The 16,773-nt window shown below is 43.4% G+C and overlaps 1 protein-coding gene across 7 annotated transcripts in view; it reads left to right on the forward strand.

The window, feature by feature from the left end:
• The window catches only part of SFMBT2 (Scm like with four mbt domains 2), a 244,238-nt gene that overhangs the window by 109,156 nt on the left and 118,309 nt on the right, over window positions 1-16,773 (forward strand). For 6 of the 7 annotated variants that reach the window (XM_070601099.1, XM_070601103.1, XM_070601097.1 and 3 more), the window contains exons 5-6: window positions 8,450-8,538; window positions 10,223-10,469. In XM_070601099.1, coding sequence (XP_070457200.1) covers window positions 8,450-8,538; window positions 10,223-10,469 — 336 coding nt within the window. Of the gene's footprint in view, window positions 1-8,446; window positions 8,539-10,222; window positions 10,470-16,773 lie in introns of those variants that run through there. The other variant, XM_070601104.1, reaches the window with a different exon arrangement.

The raw sequence follows: 16,773 nt of genomic DNA on the forward strand, positions 1-16,773 counted from the left end.
TTCTTTACGCCTCCCTTATCATTCTAGTCGCTCTGATTTCAGAGGGGCACAGGTGGGGAGGCCGAGTGGGGCAGACACCGGGCAGGTGAGACTGCAGAGAATGGGCAAGTGGAAGGACTCAGGGTTCGCTGGACCAGGGCAGCGAGACTGGGAGTGGGTGGTTTTGAGGAAGGAGAACAATCATGGCGGTGGGGTGGCTCCTTCAGGCAAGCGCCCCTTCACTTCTTGGGTGTCCCGATGGGGGCGCTCCTTGCTGCCACTCCCCTAGGCAGCACTGCATGCCCTTCTAAGGAGCTGGCAAAAAATATTACGCAATTGCCCCAAATCCCCTCATCAATACCTTACAGCGAATAGATATGTTCTGAGGTGCTTGCCTTATTTAAACAGGCAAAATAAAATACAATAAAACCTTATTAGAATCAGTTCCTATTTCGGTAAGATGTGACTTGTGTGAATTGTAGGAATAACTTAATTCAACGGATGAAAAGTCACGTTGCAAAGAAACTGCTTAAGCCAGACTGGAAGGTAGGTGTGTGAGTGAATCTGGTTTGAATTCTGAGTTTTACGATTCTCTCAAGTGTGCTGTCTTTCTTCGTTCGACGTGCTTTTGTGCATAACAAGGAACAGAGTTCGATCTGGATGTGGAAGAAATGTAGACTACGAGAACTCTCGCATGCGCCGCAGCGTCAATTAAGAAATAAATGTAAATAGCCGTGTGTGTAAACATTCATACTGATGTAAGCACTGTGTGTCATCCATTCGCTGTTGATCTCATTCTCGTAAAAAACGTCAGAAGTGACTGGCTGGAATAATGATCCTTGTGCACAGTGTATCCTATTGTGTCAATACTGTTATTGCTAAGTTCAGCCAGAAGGATTGCATTCTACTACTGTATCTCAGGTGGTCAATTTTATAATAATGTGAGGAAACAGGAATAGAAGGCAAAAATGAATTGGATTCCCATAACGGTTTCCACTAGGAGTTATTTTCTGTAAGATAGATTTTTTTGGACACCAGTTTATCAGTGTTTTAAGATGTGGTCATGATGGCGTAATTAGTATCCATGTTAGGGAGGGCACTTAAGAGAGTTGCGGCTAAAAGGTGTCATAGTCTGGGGGGCTGGCCCGATGGTGCAGTGGTTAAATTCACACTTTCTGCTTCAGCGGCCTGGGGTCCGCCGGTTTGGATCCCAGGTGCGGACATGGCACCGGTTGCCACGCCATGCTGTGGTAGGCATCCCACATATAAAATAGAGGAAGCTGGGCATGGATGTTAGCTCAGGGCCAGTCTTCCTCAGCAAAAAGAGGAGGATTGGCAGTAGTTAGCTCAGGGCTAATCTTCCTCAACAAAACAAAACAAAAACATTTGAATGCATTAAAGAAGGAACGATTGCATTATCAAAGAATACTTCACTTTTTATGAGGGTTGACACTCTACAACCTGAGTAATAACTGCTGGGACGTTTATATTTGTTTTCTTGTTTAATCCCCACAACCACCCAATGACGTAGTCGCTCCTAAAAGTCAGGATGGCCCCCTAATAAGCTGATTTCAACAAAAAATCACTTACCTGTTCTCATTCCCAATACTGAGGAAAACTTTAAGTGATGTGTAAAAGATTAAGTAGCAGAGGCCTCTTTTGGTAAAGTTCTGCATCAATACTGACCAAGGGTTTAATGATTATGGCCTAAATATTAAATGTTCTCATTATGTAGAATATTCTGAGGTTCATACCACTTATTTTTCCTCTTTCAACCTAATGTCATCACTACAAGAAGTCTCTGTCGTTTGCGACCAACAGTCCTTAGATAACGTCTTTGTTAAATCCTATTCTTCAGAGCAAAATAATAATATTTCTTCTTGTAATTATACAAGTATATTTATACAATTGAAAGGATCTTGAAAGGTTGAACTGAAACTTCTCCTCCAATTTATATATGACAAGTGCTAAGGAATGTGAGCATATATGTGTGTGTGTGCATATATAATTTTTATGACGTTCTTCACAAGTTCTGTCTTTTATCTGGCTTGTATTTATTACTAAAGACAAGAATACTTTGATTTGCATGTTTGAACTCCAGTAGTATGTAATGTGGTCCGTTGACATAGTAGGAACCCATCTTTCCTATTGAATCATTTTCTGATCTGTCCTTCTGTTTGTAGGAACAGTTTAATTTGAGCCCTCTATGAAAAATTAATGTAGATTCTTGCCTTTAAAAATCTCTAAGGGAAGGAACTCAATAGTCTTTTATTCTTAATTGTAAGTGTAAGTGCTTCCATTTATAATTTAAGATCCACTGTTCTTTTCTTTAGCAAAGTCAGTGTTAAAAAATTCCTAGGGGCCGGCCCAGTGGTGCAGCAGTTAAGTTCGCCTGCTCCGCTTTGGCAGCCTGGGGTTTCCCAGTTCGGATCCCAAGTGCGGACATGTGCACTGCTTATCAAGCCATGCTGTGGCAGGCGTCCCTCATATAAAGTTGAGGAAGATAGGCACAGATGTTAGCTCAGGGCCAATCTTCCTCACCAAGGGAAGAAAAAAAAAACTTTCCTAAGTCAAAGGTTGCTGCCCAACATCTTGTTGAAAAGGCTCAGTTCTCTTGTGAGCTAGGGGTTTCAGGGGCTTGAGCACTCTTATTTATCTCTTCTTCCTCCAGAGACCCCGTTAAAATGATAGTAAAGGAATAAAAAATATATAAACCAACAACACAAAGAACTGAAGAGTGACCAGTGCAGAAAAGAAATTTCGCAATATTTCTGGCTACTGGAAGCTGATGAAGGCTTGGCAACTGCTGAAGGATGGGGGTGCTCCTGCAACCCTAGACACACTTGGGGGCTGCAGCTGACCTGGGGACCCCCACAGGCTCAGGACTTTCAGTGCCAGGTGGGTGGGAGTGCCATGTGGGGCTGAAAGTCACAGGGTTCAATGGGATGCCTGTAGTCAGAGCACTCCCCAGGCCCTCTCTCCCCCGGCCCCATTGGTACAACCAAGGCCTAGAAACCACATGTTTCTCCCCGAGGCCGATCTCTGGGGCGATGGACAGAACTGTCTAGGGACAACCAGTCAGGCTAGTTTGGGAGTCAGCTTCACGAGGGGAGTTGCCCTAATTCCCACTCTCTGAGTCAGAAAGCTCTGCTCCAGGACCCGAGGCACCTCCAGGTTTTCCATTGTCTCCAATTTAGCTACGCTCTGTGACCCAGGACCACCAGACCCTCCAGGAGAGCCTGTGATCTGAGAGAGAGAGAGGGAGATAGAGAAGCAAGAAAACGACCCCAGGAGTCAGAGAGCATCAGCAGGGGCACAGAGGAGGAAGTATTCCTCTCATTACCATAAGGAGAGGTTTTGAAATGGTCTCTGGTAAGAAAAAACCTTTCTAGAAGAAAGATTCTAGAAGAAGGGAACGATCAAAGACCAAGAAAGAACCATTGAAAATTAAAAATACGACTGACAAAGTAAATTCAAAGAAGGGTTGGTTGAAAGTGAGTTCAGAAAATTGCCAGAAAGAAGAACAACAAAATATCCTCTGTGCGTTTAAGCTCTAAGATGTAGGAATATGACGAAAACTCCTTTTCTTTTATCCAGGGTGAGTGGAAGTGGCCTTACTGTTCATTATACTGTGATGATTCTCCCATCTCTCGAATGAGTAGAAAGGTGTGGTGCAGCCGGTCTTCTCCGTGGACCTGGCTGTTGGACGTGGTGACACGGAATGAGAGATGAGGAGCATGTCTGTGGACCCCAGCCCTGGTCTCAGTGCTCAGGATCCACCTGAATGGACACTCTCTTGGGTGGCTTTGTACCCACAGACCGGTGTCCATGGGAAACGATGTCCTTGAGAAGTGACAAATCCTTGAACTCTCTCTGTTCACATGTGCTTGATGAGGCTGGAAATCCAACAAAATTGGTTTCCCCAATTCTGGAAAATTTATGGCAATCTTCTGCCGTTTATTTGGAATTCTTTTTAAAGACAGCTTTCTAACCCCTAATAAAGCTGTTGTGGGATTTGGGGCCATCTCTAAATGTTTTCACAACAAAGTGTGTGTGTGTGTTTTCTTTTTCTGAAACTCCTGTTCATGATTACTCCCCAAAAGGGGTGTCATTGGAATGTAGCTTGGGGGACTGGCCCTGTGACTCAGTGGTTAAGTTCTCGCGTTCCACTTTGGCAGCCCGTAGTTTGCAGGCTCAGATCCTGGGTGCGGACCTAGTACCGCTCATCAAGCCACACTGTGGCAGCGTCACGCATAAAATAGAGGAAGACTGGCACAGATGTTAGCTCAGCGACAGTCCTCCTCAAGCAAAAAGAGGAAGACTGGCAACAGATGTTAGCTCAGGGCCAATCTTCATCACAGACAGAAAAAGAAAAGGAATGTATCTTGGAGTTTTGAAAAAGTAAAGTTGCATGTTTGTATAATATTATAACCGAACAGAATCTTGAAAACCTGTTCATGAGAAGCTTATAAAACGATGCTGATTTTATTCTTCTTATGAACTTCTGGAAGTTTCTCTCTATAAATTAAAAACACAGGAAAATGATTACCAAGTTGTGGATAAACTTTCCTCCACCTGAAATTGCAGATTCAAAAAAAAAAATGATGTCTTTCCCTGCCTTGGAGTTCACATTTGATGTTGTAGTCAGGGGTGTGGGTTTTCTGAAATTTCGTGTATGGATCAGTCCTTCAATTGGAAGAAAAGGATAACGACCATAGGGCAAGGAATTGGTTTACATTTGAGAGAGATTGTTCATTATGTCCATACTGCTTGATTTCGAGGCTTTGAAGAGAAACGTTCTGCAGTAAATAAAAAGTTACGGTTTTAAAATTTCCAGTTAGAAGCTTATGTGGACACGTGGCAAAACGCAGTTCAGCTTCTGTTGCAGTGCATTTAAGGAATTTCCAGGCAACTTTTATTATATTAGGATTTAACTGAATTAAATATTGTTTAAAATAGGTCTGTTGGCTGGGAATTGTAAATTTGTTATGCACAGTCTTTTATCTATGGTGATATTTGTTGTAATAGATTTTTACGTTTGAAAATTTTGGATTTGGACACCTAAATGTCAACTAAAAGAAAAAAAACAGTTTTTCTTTTAAAATTAACAATATTCCTGAGAGCTGTTTCTTTTCTATTTTTGAACCTAAAATGGTTGGTGTACCTTGACAACTAAGATGTATTTTCCATGGAGAGTAATTTGTGTAGCTATTCTGTGGCTTATGAAAGATCACTTCCGAGTCTTCTGCAGACCATAATGGACAGTTATGGGACCTCTGGAACGAAGGGCTCACGAGCTGTAAATTTCAGAGTCATCTCGAATGTTCTCTTCCTATAACTCAGACCATTTAAATTTCAACATGGCACCATGTCTTCATAGGGTGCTTGCATATTTAAAAAATTTTAACTTAAATGTTAACTTGGATTATATGGATGTTAGAAACAACTCAAGTGGAAAATTGAACTTTCTTCTCGTGGTTATAGACATAAATTCTGTCAGACAGCACCATTTGTTACTTGACTATGCTGCTTATCATTCTTTTATGATGAAATATGAAATGCATATTGATTGACTATACTTGTATGTTTTGTCCTCATCTTGAACCTTTTGTTTAGACAGTCATTTTTATATTATCTCTATCAAGACTGCAATTTAAATTATTGATTTATCTGTATGAAAAGCTTCTGAGAGTCATGGATGGTAGTGGAAAGACTACATGTAAGATTGGAGTCTGAATTCTTGGGTTTGAGGCTGGCTCTGCCCTTAGTTTTCTCTAAGAAGTTGGGCAAAAGTTGTTAAGAAAAACCACCTCCTAACATTGTTAGGATCATCAAGAGAGATGAAGTAAGTGAACAGTGTTTGTAAAGCATAAGATGAATACAAATGTTAATGAATTTATCTCGGATGCCATTGCTGTTGGCCTTCTCAGTAACCCTAGGTGTGGAGGAGGACTTAGTCCGTTGGAGCTGCTGTAACAAAAATCCCACACACTGGGGGGCTTATAAACAACAGACATTTATTTCTCACAGTTCTGGAGGCTGGAAGTCCAGGAACAAGATGTGGGCAGATCCAGTGTCTGGTGAGAACTCACTTCCTGGTTCACAGACAGCCGTCTTCTCCGTGTCCTCACATGATGGACGGCGCAAGGGAGCTCTCCGGGTCTCCTTTTCTTTGTGGTTGTTGAGGAAGATTATCCCTGAGCTAACATCTGTGCCATCTTCCTCTGTTTTGTATATGGGTCCCCGCCACAGCATGGCTGACGAGTGGTGTAGGACCAAGCCTGGGATGCAAACCTGCAAACCCCGGCCCCTGAAGCAGAGCATGCCGAACTTCACCACCATGCCACGGGGCTGGCCTTTGGAGTCTCTTTTATAAGGACACTAATCTGTTCATGAGGACGCCATACATTATCACATTATCTAAATCTGATTACCTACCAAAGGTCCCACCTCCTAATGCCCTCATGCTGGCGGATTAGGTTTCAACATAAGAATTTTGGGGGACACAAACATTCAGTCCACAGCAAGGGCTAATTTAAAAATGGGTATAGCATTGAAAAATGATACAGCATTGAAAAATGCACTTGCTAATGATGGAAAAGAACGCAACAGCACAGTTTGTGCCCCAAATACGTGCATTTGCATGTGAGTAGGTAGGTATAAAATAAGGAAGAGGCTGTTTTATCTGAGAAAACAAAAAATCTAGTGGTGAAAGAGGAGTGGGTGAGTCGATCTTTGTTACTAGGACACCGTAGTACAAGTTAAAGCTGGACTTTCCGGCCTTTCCTGAGCCCCTTCCATTGCGGTGTGTGTCTCGGTCTTTTCACCATTAATGGGCGATGGGGTGATATTGACTGAGATGCAGGTTAGTGATGGAAATAGCAGGTGCTGCCACTGTTCCCCGTTCTGTTGGCGGTTCTGCCAAAGGGTGTTGAAAGTTTCCATTGGAATTTGCGAGAATGAATAATAAATAATTGGTGAGAATGTGTAATAATTTAGTACGTACTTATAACAAAAAAAGAGCTAATATTTCTTAACTGCTTAGAATGTGTCAGGTCTGGTTATATTTTATTGACATAGGTGTCTTCTTTAATCCTTATTGCACACCCATAAGCAAAATGTTGTTGGCACCATTATACAGATGTGGTTGAGTATAAGAGAAATTGAGTAAATCACTCCAAGTCACATAGCCGGTGTTGGCAGAGCCTACCATGGAGCCCATCTCTTCCCCATGCTGTGATTTGGCAATTCCCGCCACACCAGATGGCGTGGTTTCCTTTTGTAATAACTTTGTTCCTTTAGCTGGAGTAGTTGCAACAAGCCTTTGAAGCCTCTAAACAATGTACAAACCACTTGAGTCTTGAACCTTTCAGGAAGGCTAAGTATGGGATGTGTCTTGGGCTGTGTCCGTGGGCCTGCTGGCTCTTCATGAGACGTGAAGGTCAGAGTCTCAGTGTGGGTGGATGGGAATCAGGGGCACGCGTGCTGCTCTCCTGTGGCTGATTTTGCGAGTCCGTGGTGCCCTGGGAAGGCTCAGGGCCTCTCCTGGATGGGGATGTGACCTGGGAAGCCTTTGGAGATTGGTAGGTTGGGGAGATGTGCCAAGAAGTTATGTTCTTCTCAGGTCTTGAGTTCTAAGCACTTGTAGAATGGTGCCCTCCGAGGTCTGACATTTCTTGTTTCAAAAGAGTCTCCATTGCATCCCTTCCCTACTCACAGAGCTGGCACCCCTGTTGTGGGCTTTGTCACTTTCTTACGTAGTTAACTAAGTAGCTTCTACATTGGTTTTCCTGCCATTAGCTGCTTTTGTTTCCATTTAAACTTTTTTTCTCTTGCCAGATTCATTTTCTGCAGAAATCTCCTGTTTATTAAACATCTGTGTTGACTTTGTTGGCTGTGCATAATTTTGTTCCTGCCTCTTAACGTTATTTCCCGGTGTCTTAACCTCAGACTATGGTTACCTGGCCGATTCCCGCACTGTCTTTTTCCATTTCCTCCCTTGCTCCATCGCTGTCGTTAGCATAAGCTGTTCCTCTCAGTCTGTAAATCCTTTCTTCTTCTTCTCTACTTTTATAAACCTTTTATATAATTCAGAGCCTGGTTTTATTTTCCCACCTGGAAAACTTTCTCTGATTTTTCTAGCCCTCATTTATCTGTCTCCTTGGATCCTCCTGAATCACATACCTTGTAATATCTTCATTGTCCATAGAAGTTTCTAAATAGATTGTAGAACCTCGAGACCTCATATTCTTCAATCTCCTTGATGCCCAGTGAAATCTAGGCACATGGTGGTGTGAAGTCACCCATTGGTGACAGATTTTTTTGTCGCAATTTTAGTACCTAAGCAAGGCGCTTAAAATTAAGAAAAGTGTTGAAATAACATGTATCTACAGAAAAGTGCTGTCATTTTAAATGTATTTGATCCTCCACTGCTGTGTTGAAGTATGTTTTCTCTCCTTTGTCTCGCCAGCAATCAAAGAGAAGTATACAGACTGGACAGAATTTCTCATTCGTGATTTGACTGGTTCCCGGACAGCCCCGGCCAACCTTCTAGAAGGAGTATGTATTGTTGTTACACAGCTTTTCTATGTCTCAAGCATCACAGTTACATGGGCTCAAAGCTAACAGCACCTTTGCATATATCCTTCTGCAGGTACATGAGTACACACAGAAATCTGTACCCAAAGGGCCTAACTTCCTGTTTTTTCCTTAGGTTACTGATTCTAATGGCGTTGAAAAGTTTTCACCTGTGGTACAATCGATAAATAGGAAGTTTGTTTCTATGTGAACACATTTTTAAATGATAATATGTTAGAATATCTTCCCACTATACTATATGTTTAAGCCTCTGTCCTATATTAGTGAATGTAAAATAAAATTTAGAGTAACTGTTTTGTGTAATGGACAGCTAAGCATCTATGTGGTCTGGGAGCGTCTTGGAGTAGCTGGATAAATGGTTCTATTAAGGCTTCTGTTCCAGAGGCATAACCCCAAGATTTAAACACACGTGGGTTAAGTAATAATTGGATAACCTCCCTTACAAAAACAAGAGGAGAAATGGCTAACCATACTTCAGTGTGGTTAAGGCAATTTTAAGGTATTGAATGCAAGATAGTTTCACCTGCCATCTTGATGGTTCATTTGAAAATAATTTTATGATAAAACATTTTAATATATACTATATAAAATAGAACAGGAAGAGAAATGTACTGGGTCATAAATAATTATTGTTACCAAATCTGTTTGATGAATGCCCCTGAAAAAGAGGAAAACACAGAGGAAATAACAAGGAATACGGTGTGAATTTTGACAATATCATTGTTTTCTCTTATCATTAATCATAAGTTTGCCTCCTCTCAGAAAAGAGATTAATAATTTGGAATACCATTGTCTAATATACAAATGTTGGGTTTTGTTTTGTGACGATTTCACCTGATGTATTTGTTTATCTTAATGGCTACTAACTTAATTGTTTGGTTAACAAATCAAAATGATGGTTGTTCACCCTTCATTGTCTTAATCTGTTAGGGTTTTTTTTTAACATATTTGCCCACAGGGCTGGCTGAACAAATGCCCTTGTCATATGCTAAGAAGGTTGCTTAGATGGGGCAATAATTGTATATATTCTCTCAACCAACTATTGGGTAAAATGTAGAAATAATTTTACCTACTAGTCTAATTTAGCTGATCATTAATGTTTGTTAAGCATGTCGTCTATACACATTCATGCTTGACTCACATTGTCAGACTCTGAGAGGGTCTTGGTTATTACAGTAGAGGCCATCATCAGATAAATACCTGTTCAGTCATGGTCTAAATTTATGGCCCCATATTAGATATATCTGCCTATGGGAAAAGTTGACATTTTGCTACCACATGTTTTCTAGCTCAAGGCAAATTCGGGTATAACTCTTCTTAAAAGCATACTAGTTTCTAACAAATGCCATTTTATCCAAGAAGGGTGATTTGTTTGTCGAGAACTTAGCCCAAACTGTTATTTTCTATTTACTTGTGATTTTTGTTGTTGGATTCAGAGTTGGGTTAAAATGGAAGTGTGTGTGGGACGAGAGGGAAGGGGAGGGGGCGATGACTGTGGGAGAGGATGGGGGTGGGGGAAACACCAGACTGTTTGCCAATAGCTTGGATGATGGTGTGAAAAAAATATTATCTTCTGCTGTCATCTGTTTCCATGAGAACCTTAAAATAAAGTTTAAAATAAGGAGTTTTGCTTCTGTTTGAACAGCCTCTGCGAGGGAAAGGCCCTATAGACCTCATTACACTTGGTTCCTTAATAGAACTTCAGGATTCTCAGAACCCTTTTCAGTACTGGATAGTTAGTGTGATTGAAAATGTTGGAGGAAGATTACGCCTTCGCTATGTGGGATTGGAGGACACTGAATCCTATGACCAGTGGTTGTTTTACTTGGATTACAGACTTCGACCAGTTGGTTGGTGTCAAGAGAATAAATACAGAATGGACCCACCTTCAGGTAAGAGCTGAAGCTTTGGCTGCTGCAAAGTATTTCAGAAAAAGATGGGATATCTTCCTGGATGTGTCTCTGGAAAATTTATTAGCTCTGCGATATCTTGGACGTCTGAGTATGGGACTATTAAGCATTTGAACTTGAGAATAGTTTCTACAGGGAATAAAACCCAGGATCTCAATTAAAAGTGCTCTGAAAGGAGAAGGTCATGCTGGAGGCTGTGAAGTTGATCTAGTTCCTTTGGAATTGCTGATTTGGAAATGAAAGACCAAGTGGATTGGGACTTGGTCATATTCTCCCTTTTTCTTTAGGGATTTTGGTAGTCTTGGAAGTAGGTTGAAATCTCCATCTGTCCATGCATGCATGCATCCATCCATTCATCCTACCTCCATCCACACACTCATCTATCCGCTTACCCATCCATCCACCCAGCCAGCCATCCATCCATATCCATATCCATTCTTCACCCACCCATCCATCCATTTATTTATTTATCCATTCATCCGTATCCATCATCCATCTGTCTGTATCCATCCATCCATCCATCCATCCATCCATCCATATCCATATCCATTTTCATCCATCCACCCACCCGTCCATCCATTTATTTATTTATCCACCCATCCATATCTGTCATCTTTCTATCCATATCCATCCATATGAACATCCAAACTAAATGTTTATCATTGTGTAATCTGTTCTGACCTGGAAATTGCGAAGAGAAAATCATCATGCATTTTTTTCTGGCACATCATAGATTTTAATTAGCTTCAAAAACACTGTCAAATGACTTTCCACAGGCTTAATTGGCTAGAATAGTGCATTATGCTTTCTGACATACCTAACTGGGCAAAGATCTCAGTGTTTACAAAATAACCCTTCTTGAATGTTTACTGTGTGCCAGGTGATTTTACATCTGCCGTGGTGTTTATTTTGATTCCAAAAAAGTGCTGCGTATTTGATGGGACTGTTGCCTTTCACAGAAGAGAAAATGGAGACTGAGGTTAAGTTACTTGCCCAAGGTCCCCCAGCTTAAAAGGGGGATGTGCTGAAGTTCCAACCCCAGGTCCCTTGCCCATACATCCCGCACCTCCTCTGCCCCTTACTGGCCGTATCAACCTTTTGATGGGGAGTCTCAGAACAAAAATGTTGGGTTCTTATGGAATTCAAGATGCCAAGGAAGAGATATTCATTTCTTCCAGAAACTAATCATCTTCATTCTGGTCAATTTCACAGGTATATTGGAAGCAAAGACAACTCAGCTCTTTGCTTTATTAAAATTGCCAGAGATTTTTCCTCTCCTATTAGTTGCCAGTGTTAGTCTTGAGTCCATGAAGCTTAGGAGTTATATTTCCCTTTTCTGTCGCTCAAAGGCTTTAATTGAAAAACCTTCCTGGGTCTGTATCTCACGTGTTTGCATTTGTGTTGAATTTGACAGGCGTATAGGCATGTAACATGGTATTTTATGAGTATTATTATTGTCAACGTTTTGAGAAGCCGCCAAGAAATCCATTTATACCCCTAGTAATTCTGGACTATGATGCAAACAAAGGGCTTGTGAGGGTTGTGAGGAGAAACCTCAGCTCACGTTTGCCTTGGGATTCATAGCCTAGCAGGAGAAATTTACTCTGCGTGGAAAGTCGAGTGTATAAATCTTAGTATCTAATTGCTTTATAAATTTTAGGAGAAGCATATATTTGCCAGTGTAAAAATTTATAGCAGAGCAAAGGATTGCTAGTAGCTTCTTAGGTTCTCGGAGACGTTCCTTTGCTGTGAAATCATGAGACTGATCCTCAAAACCAAGAATGGAAAGTGCCACGGTGGAAACCTGGGGAACATTTGCATATGAGAGCTCTCTCTTTTTTTTTTAAGATAGTTTGTTGTCTCTATAAGATAAGAATAAATTGCGTTTACTTGTCTTAGTAATTTTCTGGGCGTGAGTTGTCCCTTTCACTGAAGAGTTCTCGGGGGTCCTTAAAGACTTTGGGACGGGCACCATCAGAAGAAGCTATGTTCCCAACATTTAAATTGTCAGCAGGAGAGGTTATGAGTGGGACGAAGACAATAAAAGGCGAAAGGACATTTCCAGTCCGCCTCCTCATTCTTCCAGTGCGGTACTTAGAGGATGAAATCGGGTTCTGTTACCTTTCAGCAGGACAGCTCCCGGGGAGGTAGTTATTACCCGTGTTTTACACGTGGGAACGGAACCCAGTATTTTGGGTTTGTGTAAATTAGTTTTAGGACCCAGTGTGGCTTGTAAAACTTAGATGGCAGCACTGTTTCCTTAACTGAAATATAGGTGGGAATAAAATTTCCGACTTGCATGGAGAATATTAAGCTATTTTTCTTTTTCCCAAACATCCTTAAATAAATGAGAAGTGTGCAGCGTCAGCTGATGGTGAGGAGTCGGTTTGGAAGGGGGGTGGAGGAGAGGAGGTGGTAGAGGCCTTGGGTGTGCTTTGAGATAAGCCGTGGGAGTGCCCCCTGCTCTCGATGCCCCATAAGCGCCCCCACTGACACCACCACCTTGGCCACAAATAATCGTAGCTCTTGCTTTGCTTTTATGTATGCTTTCTGCTTTTTATGGCGCCCAGTATTTCTCAACTGTTTAATGCAAATAGAGGTAATGGAAAGTAGCTAGGAAGGTTGTCTTCCAAACCTTGAGGAGGAGGTGCTGCCTTTTATATGTCCACCAGTGAGAAATCTAGAGTCAGTGCACCTTTCCATTGCTGGCCTGACTCAGAGGAGATAGCTTGGGGTGGGGAGGATTCAAGAGGGAAAGGAGCCACCCCACTTCACACACACACGGCGGTCGGGGGTGCGTGTGGGTGCTCACGTGGAACCCAGCTTCGGCGAAGAATGGGTGAAGGAATAGAAAATGGTAAGACAGCAGGTAGTCGTGGAAGGGGCAGTAGCTTCCTGAATTCTTGGTGAGTCTGGCTTTCCCGGTCGAGGCCTGGCCCCCTTCAGTGCTGAGGGCAAGGCCGTTGTGATCAGCTCCTTCTCCAGCTATCTCTGACCAGCTCCACTCCTCCTTTATCCTCCGGCATGTCGGTCTCCGCTGTGTTCCACGAGCGGACTCAGCGTGTCCCCTCTTTGGAATGCTGCTTGTCCCCGTGCTGGCGCGGCCCCTCCCTCCCTTCCTTCAGATCTTTCATGAGGGGACTTTAGCAGCCACTCTAACTGGAAGTCCCCCTCCTTCACTGCTGTCTCCCCAGCACCTGGCACAGGGCTGGCACGTACGGACGCTCAGTGAATACTTGTCGAATGAATTGACTGAATAAAAAGTCGAGTATGTCTACAAGGAAGGCAGGGACCAGCTGAGTCCACCTTCCAGGAGCCACATAATCGACGGGGCTCTGGAAGCCAATGTGGAGGGGAGGGCCCGGGGTGAAGACACCCCCAAAGTGGCGAGGGCTCTGCCATCCTCTTTTGCCCCTAATGTATTAGGGGAGCTTTTGAGAACTGAGTCAGAACATGTAGATGCCCTTTGTTGATGTGTTTCCTTGTTCAGCAGCCAGGACGGCTCCAGAACATATAAGATGCACAGGAATATGGCCCAGGGGTTCAGGATAATTTTATTCTTTTAAAAGGGTCCACGTGTGAATCAAGCTTCAGAAACCTGGGAAAGTAGTGAGAACGTGCACTTGGAGTCAGGGTCCGAGGTAGCTTCTCCTCCTGCTTCTGTCAGTAGCTGCAGAGCCCCCGTGCAAGTTACCCTATTTTTCTGAACCTGTTTCCTCCTCTGTCAAATGGGGATAATTGTACATTTGCTGTGTTGCTGATGTTACAAGGTACCTCGGGTGACTGGCATTTTCTAGGTGTTCCATCTGTGATGAGAGGATTATGGTTATATTTAGTTTTCTAAGAAATTTAAGTAGGTTGTTGAGGTCAAGGGTTATTTAGAGGCCCCACCTGCTTTCGTATTTCTTGATGTTTAGAAAGCAAGATAGAATCTTAGATATTTTTGCAGAAGCTAAGGAGATGAAACTTTTTGAGGTTTTTTTTAATCTCTATTTCTAGATTTTTTTTCCCCATATTTTTTTGCCTTTCAAAAACCTTCATGTCAACCTTTCTTTTTTCCTTTTTCTTTCTGCTTTAGATAGTTCCTGGAGTGAGGAGGTTTCTGACTCTAATTCAGATGCTTCCTACTTGAACTGTTTCTTAGTCCAAAAAGAGTTACTGCTTTCTGCCTTAGTCAGCTCAGGCTGCCATAACAAAAACCATAGACTGGGCGGCTTAAACACCACCAGTTATTTTCTCACAGTCCTGGAGGGCGGAAGTCCAAGAGGAGGGTGTCAGCATCGTTGAGTTCTGGTGAGAGCTCGCCTCCTGATTTGTAGGTGGCGCCTTCTTGCTGTGTGTGCACATGGCCTCTTTGTGTGTGCAGGCGTGGAGGGGGGAGAGAGAGAGTGAGAGCGAGCCCCTTGGGGTCTGCTCTTAGAAGGGTGCTGATCCCATGATGGGGTCTCTGTTGTCATGACCTCATCTAACCCTGATCATCTCCCAAAGGCCCCGTCTCCAAGTAGCATCATGTCGAGGGGGTCAGGGTTTCAACATAGCAATTTTGACAGGATGCAAACATCCAGTCTGTAGCACTTTCCACTGTCTGTTATCTCTTCACAACCACAGATTAGTCCTTCCTCGTTGGTGAGAATCTGGTGGAGGAGGAAGGAGTGGAGGTTTTGGGGTGCATAGCAAAAGGGGATCGCCCCTCAAGGCCTTCATTTAATCTGAGGCCGTACCGTGACAATTTTGTGCACTCCTGCCTCCTGCCAGCATGCACTGCGGAACAGCCAGCCCAACGCGGGCAGAGAGGGAGACGGCCTCATCCTCGCCCAGGCGTCTAGTTAAAGATGAATCAGGACGGATTTTAATTGCTTATTACTTCCCACAAACAGAAATTGACGTGACACACTCTATTAAATTACCTGCAACACGATCATGTTAAGAAAATGTTTTATGTTCTTTTAATGGTTCTATTTACTGTCCATAAACTTGCCGGTGTAACCAGGTGCCTCTCTGATGAAACACACCTGGATATTGATGTCTGCTTCCTGAGGCCAGTAGGTGGCTAGCTTTTGCAGGCCATCGAGCATACTGACAATGGTGCAATTGACATTCACTTTTTAAGAAAAGAAGGATGGCTTGCCGTGGGGTAAAATTCCGTAGTAGGATTTAGTATCCTCAGAAAGAAGACAAAGACTCTTAGGATGGAAGGATGGGGCAGAAACCACCTGGAACTTGGATGTCTTAGTGAGCTGGGGCTGCTATAACTGAATACCAGCAGCTGGGCAAGCTTAAAAGAGACAGACGTTTATTTCTCATGGTTCTGGAGGCTGGAAGTCTCCAGGTCAAGGTGTCAGCAGATTTGGTGCCTGGTGAGGGCCGGCTTCCTAGTTCACAGACGGCTGTCTTCTTGCCACGTCCTCATATGGTGGAAGGGGCAAGGGAGCTCTCTGGGGTCTCTGTTATAAGGGCACTGATCCATTCATGGGGGCTCCATCCTCATGTCCTCTTTACCTCCCAAAGGCCCCACCTCCTAACACCCTCACGTTAGCTAAGGGTTAGGATTCAACATGAGAATTTTGGAGGGACGCCAACATTCGGTCCATTGCACTGGGCTTCTTGTTACATTTGTCTCTGTTTTAGCATGAGAGAGATGATGTCAGCCCCACTCTGCCAGTGTGTGTGAACACAGGTCCGGGAGGGCTATGAGCATCCCTAATGGGGTCTGCATGCACCTCGCTCAGTCCTGGTCGTTTGGATCTAACTGTGGCCACGTTGGGTTTTCACTGCTCTGGCCTTGAGTATCTTTTTTTTTTTTTTTTTTAACCGCTCTTCTTTCACCTTCTTGTCTGTCTCTGGGGCCCCTTCTCCACCTCCAGGGGCCTCAGTTACAGACCGTGGGAGCTCAGGATGCCAATCCAGTGGGCCTTTTCTTCCCTTTTCCTCATCCCTTACGTCTGCAGACTCTTCCTGTGGTCTTGTCTTTGGAAGTCGCTGTCCTTTCTCTTGAGTTGGTTCTCCCTTGATCCCCAGGCCAAGGTTGAACTCCCTCTGATCTGCTTCCAGGTCGCTGGGAAAGTGACCTTGTTCTTGTCCACTTAGAGATCTGGGCTCTCCTTTGTCGTTTCCTTCCTGCCCCTCTTGAACGGGGCTTTGCTTCCTGGGGTGCTCTGAACTGCCTCCCCCTTCACCGAGATTCAGATGTGGTGCCTCCGAGCTGGACCCCCGTGCGTTCCAGGGCATCCTTCTCACCCTCGCAGGCCGATCTATAGGGCTCCAGGGACTGTCTCCTCTGCTCCTT

The sequence above is a fragment of the Equus przewalskii genome, chromosome 30 (assembly GCF_037783145.1).
Source record: "Equus przewalskii isolate Varuska chromosome 30, EquPr2, whole genome shotgun sequence".
Taxonomy (NCBI): Eukaryota; Metazoa; Chordata; class Mammalia; order Perissodactyla; family Equidae; genus Equus; species Equus przewalskii.